The following is a 6,000-nucleotide window of genomic DNA, read 5'->3' as shown; positions in this document are numbered from 1 at the left end:
TTACTGCAATTAAGGTCCAAACAAACTGCACTAGTTTTAACTAAGATGGGTTCAAAGACCAATGAAACAGCTTTATGAAACAAAGATGACAGGACACAGACAGTGAAGAGTTCAGAGAATCTACAGGGCTGGAGCATTTAAGAAGGTTAGACTACTGTCTAGAGAATAGAGAATTTTCACTGTCATTGAACCTATCATCTCACTGATACACAGATGTGTCTTCAAAGAGCTATAGATTATTTTCATCTTGTCTGAAGTTCTGATAATTGCATCATTGTAGCTGAAATGTTTAAAGACCTTTTGTGTGATCTGTTAAATTTTTTTAAGTACTATCCTATCTGAAGTAAAATTCAATAAATATGAAAATAAGCTGGCTCATTAATCTGCAGCTGAAAAGGTGTCATTTTTCTAGTTCTCCTTATTTCTAACATGTAGAAGCTTTACTACACATTCAGAGTATACTTACACTATGTATTTATAGTATTAATTGTATAGTATTTATATATTAATTACATATTTTCAAATAAATATGGCAATCAGTAGTAATGTTTTACTAAAGAAATGAGTGAAGCATTACATTCAGATACTGTAATGTAATTGGTACACATTTTGACTGAATATTTACTTCAGCAAGATATACAAGGAATGTTTACATAGCAGTCCCAGAAGAGATATTAAAAATAAGTAAAATGTACTCAGTTTAATAATAAACACGAGCACATTAAAAGACCAAAAAAAAACTCATTAGCTATTTGAAAAAAAAAATCTATCATATATGATTAACTTTTCAGCTACAGAAGTACAGATTCTTCAGTATTAAAAATAATAAGACAATACAAAATATTATGTGTAAATGTTTTTTTTTCATATATAATCAACAATAATAAGGAAGGATCTGTTTCGTTACTGAAGAAACAAGCTGAATGTAAAAGATTAAAATATTTTATTGAAGTTTTTAACAATTTCTTATCCAGAGAAGCACAGGTAGAGACATAACAACTCAGTCATTTTACTGCTCCCAGAAAAATTGAACATTCAAACCTACAACCAATGTGTAATTATTTCCAAACTAAATAATGCACAATGCGCTACTGTTTGAGATTATAACAAACAACCAATTTACAAACAATTTACTCTTAAGATGACATTTTAACATGAAGATATTGCATGTATGTGCTGATATGGTACCTGATGTTAAAGCACCCTTGGCTAAGCTTTTACAAGTGATGGTATAACGACTGCAATTCTTGCTGGCTAAACTTCACTTCAGTGTTCTTCCATCTGAACATTTAGATCACTCCTGCTCCCTCTGGAGTGGTTTGCGCTCTGGAGGTAGTATTGGCTGTAGCTTCTGCCAGCGCTTTGGAGGCCAGAGAATATGAGTAGCACGGGCATGTAGAAGTCCAAGAGAAACCTGTACCCAAAATATAAACCAGAGAGAATATTAAATACGGCAAGTTAAGTGAAATCTGGGAGGTACATGATGATTTGTTAGAGCAATGAGAGAATAAAAAGCAGAGAACTTTGTATGCATAAAGAATGTTGTATGCATAAAGAATGCATTCTTTGTATGCATGCGTTCTTTCTATGCGTAAAGAATGTTTGTACGCATAAAGAATGTCCCATGCATGTAAGGAGAGAAAAACTGCTTCAGTGACAATTCTTTTTTTTTTGTTGATGAAACAGTTTGTGGAACCAATACAACTTGTTGAAATGCATTGTTTATAACAAGCATGAACTAGGAATGTTTTTTCAGGTTCAAGAAGCAGCAGCCAGTCAAAACAGGTGAGGTATTTCATAATCCACCAAAAGCTTGTGCTGATTAATTATTTTGAGTATGGCAGATAAAGGTTCAACTATCAATTCTGGATAAGTTCAACAAAACCTGTGTTCCAGCTTTGAGCTACATACACTAACCATACCAGGATGTTAGCTTTTCTCAAACATGCTGTACTTTCCACATCTCCCTCTGTCTTTCAAAATTCAGTTTTGTCTCCAACCAAAAATAGAAATTACTGTGAACTGTAAATATTTCTATAGGATGAAAATGTATTTCTGGCAGAATTATTTGAAATATGTTTATAAATCAAAGAGTTTTGAAGTTCTAGGACTACTTACACTTTATTCATAGATTTTGTAAATGTTTTACATCATATTATTTATTAATGTGTTAATTCAATAATTTTGCTTTACTGATGTTTTAATTCAATAAACTGAAATAAAAGTCAATATTGGAGTTGCTTACAAATGAATCCCTTATAAGTGACATGGTTTAGAAAACTGAATGGCTTAGAAGACCTTAAGAAAATTATAAACACGGCTCTTTTCAATTACAGTATGAAATGCTTAGACTAGAACATTTTGAAGATTTTTGAATAAATGCTTAGATTAAGAAATTTTGAGAACTTTTAAAGATTTTTTGAGAATAGAACCATCACATTTTCAGATTGGGATTTTACAGGCTTTGCTGGTCCATACTGGTATGGAGTTAATCTCACTCAATTTGAAATGCCTAAAGAACTCTACTCTGCACTGGTGCTCTACTCTGCGCTGGTGCGGCCTCACCTCGAGTACTGTGTGCAGTTCTGGGCACCACAGTACACAAAGGACATTAAACCTTTGGAGAGTGTCCAGAGGAGTGCGACGAAGATGGTGAAGGGCCTAGAAGGGAAGACATATGAGGAGCGGCTGAGGTCACTGGGCCTGTTCAGCCTGGAGAAGAGGAGGCTGAGGGGAGACCTCAGGGGGGGGTCAGGACCTGAGGGGGGAAGTCTACAACTTCCTCGTGAGGGGGAGTGGAGAGGCAGGTGACCTATTCTCCGTTATCACTAGTGACAGGACCCATGGGAACGGTGTTAAGCTGAGGCAGGGGAAGCTTAGGCTGGACATCAGGAAGAGGTTCTTCACCGAAAGGGTGGTTGCACACTGGAACAGGCTCCCCAGGGAAGTAGTCACTGCATCAAGCCTGTCTGAATTTAAGAAGCGTTTGGACTGTGCACTTAGTCACATGGTCTAAAATTTTGGGCAGACCTGTGCGGTACCAGGAGTTGGACTTGATGATCCTTATGGGTCCCTTCCAACTCGGGATATTCTATGATTCTATGACAGATTTCAGCATCTTAAACTTTAGACTCCTTCTGAAAACCACAATGAGTAATAAGCTTCCCACCATAAAGTAGCCAATGCTAACAGAAAAGTTACAGAATAGAAAAAAAAACATGGTTAGAAATATTGCAAAGTCCCTTCATGTGAAAAGATTAAATAATTTAGACTCCTATATAGACATCAATAATTTTATAAGTGGCATCTGGAAAGAACGTATAGGCCTTATTTGCCTGTTATGTTATCATATCTCGTAAGAATAAGGAAACATCAGATAACAGTTTCTTAAACAAATTTAAGCTACAGCCTAATTATTTTCTTTTGTCACCCCTCCTTTTTCTGATTGATGGTTGTATTTTGTTTTACAGATTGTATTCCTGTAAAAAGGAAACGCTTCTTCAGTGTGCACAATTACATCATGCTTTACTACATTATACAGGATACTGAAGAGAACATACCAAAATAACAAACTGGTTCAGAAAATAATAGTAGAAGCAGATTCCATCACAGATAACTGAACAGTGTGGTCTCTATGATCCAGATTAGGAAACAGTGAGAGAAAAAAATATGTACTTCCTTTGTCCTTATATACTAATGATCTGATATTGGCTGTTATAGGAGAAGAAGTTAAAAGTACTTCTGGTTTGAAGTACCTGTACATTCTTGCTTAAATTTTTATGTAAACTCAGTTCTTCAATTCCATTCCATTTCTCATCATACCAAAAAAAAAAAAAAAAAAGATTTCAGTAAGCAGGTAATTCAGCATTTTATGCAAATGGACACCAAATAGGCCCCTAGGAATATCTTCAACCAATTTTCTTGATTTAATTTCATAGGATTAATGTATATTCACTGGTCTCTCTCTACTACATAATCAAATCAGTGAAGCTGAAGTGGTCTATATATAATTCCATATTCTGTAGCTTGATGAAGCAGGTGCTGAATTACTTGAATATAATTTGGTTACTTAATAACCCACAATATCTAAAAGAATCTGAATAATCACTGAAATCACAGTCCAGCATCGCATTTCACTTGCAAGGATCACTTATTTCCCTGATCCATTGTTTCTTTATCCTACACTTAAGCAAAGGACAATATATATCCAGACTGCAAAGTGACAACTCCTTTTTGATAAGATTTAGCTACATTTTTTTTTTTTTAAGTCTTGACATAGTTCTGTGTATTTTTTTGATATTTATAGAATTCACAACATCCGTTATCTTAATTATTCCATAAAGTGTTCTGCAAATGTAACATCACCAAGTGTATACGTTCTCTGAGTATACAGCATGATGGCATACATGACAGGTTGTTGTCAAAATAAAAAACTACTGCAAACCTCACTACTGCATATAAAATATGACAGCATTTGTACAGAGAAAAATATTAAAATACTCTTCTCAAACACAAATACCATCTCATTTTCAAAGCTCTGTGTTTTTCTCAGAGCATTGCTTGTTACTGATATCAGTAGGAGGTCTGTACACAGACTGAGAATATAATAAATGAATCAAAACTTGTTTGAAGCTCAGACTGGAAATAATTTTGCCCAGAGGATTACTTCTACTGACTATCATCTGACTTGAAACTAATAAAGAAATATCCTTCTCATAAACCTGATTTACAGGACAACATGACAAGTGTTAAAAAGTAAAAAACGGGTATTGTAGGGTTATGGAAGTCTTTACTAAATAACAAATGACACTGATGCTATAGGGCTTATTTTATAATAACTTAAAGGCTCACTTTAAAAGCACCTTGCTGTCTGACTTCTGCAAAGAACCTTAATAACTTTTGTCCATTGCCTATTATTATTCTGTAGTAACCACAGTAGCCATGAATTTCACAGAGGAAGAACAGAATTGTTCGCAGTGAATAACCTGTCCTTGTTAATGGGTTTACCCTCATCAAGGTTAGATGTGGATTGAGGGTGAACAGAGAGGACACACTTTCTGTTGCAACAGTGAAATACTGAAATAATCTATTAAAATAAAGATTGATCAGTTCCCTTACAGACATTACTTATTCTTTTTACTTAAGAAAATAAGTTTACCCCCTTTCCACATGAAAACTCTTTGCTAATATCTCTGGGTCATGTTTGTAAATGAAATACATTCTTCAATCTAAGTAGTTGATTCTTATTTCTACGTTATGAGCTATTAATTATTCTTGCTGTAGCAACAACAGATGTTATTTTGAACTGAATCCATATTATTCTCCCCAACCTGACCTGTTTAGGCATTAATTTATTTTTTTTTAATATTTGAATATGTAATTGGCCAACTGAGAAGTCTTTTTTTTTTGTTTGTTTGAGATAGAAATTTTATCACAAAACAAGTTTTGAATGAATAATACTGTTTTGACACTGTTACTGTGATAAAAGCATATTTCCTCAAAGCCTGCTTGTTGTTACTATGTTAGTTGCATGGAGACTGATTAGTTTTGGCACTGTATTAGAGAAGATAAGCCTAAGCTTGGTGGTGCTATCAGCAGTGATATTTACATCTTTCTTTCTCATTCTGTCATAACAGGTTAGGATAAGTGCACCTCTGTTGGTATAGAGTATGTAGTTGGTATACAGGCAAGTATGTATTACTTGCCTTGATTCCAAAATACATCATTTTAAAATTCTCAATGATTTACAGACTGTACTCTCCACCTTTTCTCCTCTGTTTGCTATTTTAAATCTCTACTGTCCCTTAGCATGATGCCTTTTCTAATCTCCAATCACAATGGGACAAGCAGCACTGAGACTAAGAATCCTGTGAAGTAGCATGCAGTGGTTCTCACCAAATCTTCTAGGAAATCCAGGTCCTCAGTCCAGATTTCAAGAAAAGGACAAGTCTGGATAAGAATGTGACCTTAACAATGGTATTCTCTGCTTTCTCAGGATAT

At 34.6% G+C, this 6,000-nt stretch overlaps 1 protein-coding gene across 7 annotated transcripts in view; it reads right to left on the bottom strand.

The window, feature by feature from the left end:
• Positions 1-928: 928 nt before the first annotated feature.
• IMMP2L (inner mitochondrial membrane peptidase subunit 2) overlaps positions 929-6,000 on the bottom strand; it is a 460,185-nt gene continuing 455,113 nt past the window's right edge. For all 7 annotated transcript variants that reach the window (XM_080576908.1, XM_080576910.1, XM_080576911.1 and 4 more), the window contains one exon: positions 929-1,414. In XM_080576908.1, coding sequence (XP_080433034.1) covers positions 1,295-1,414 — 120 coding nt within the window. In that variant the 3' untranslated portion in view covers positions 929-1,294. The remainder of the gene's footprint in view (positions 1,415-6,000) is intronic.

Source organism: Anser brachyrhynchus (genome assembly GCF_964034855.1).
Source record: "Anser brachyrhynchus genome assembly, chromosome: 1".
In the NCBI taxonomy this organism is placed as follows: domain Eukaryota; kingdom Metazoa; phylum Chordata; class Aves; order Anseriformes; family Anatidae; genus Anser; species Anser brachyrhynchus.
This window is presented reverse-complemented; position numbering and strand designations above follow the sequence as displayed.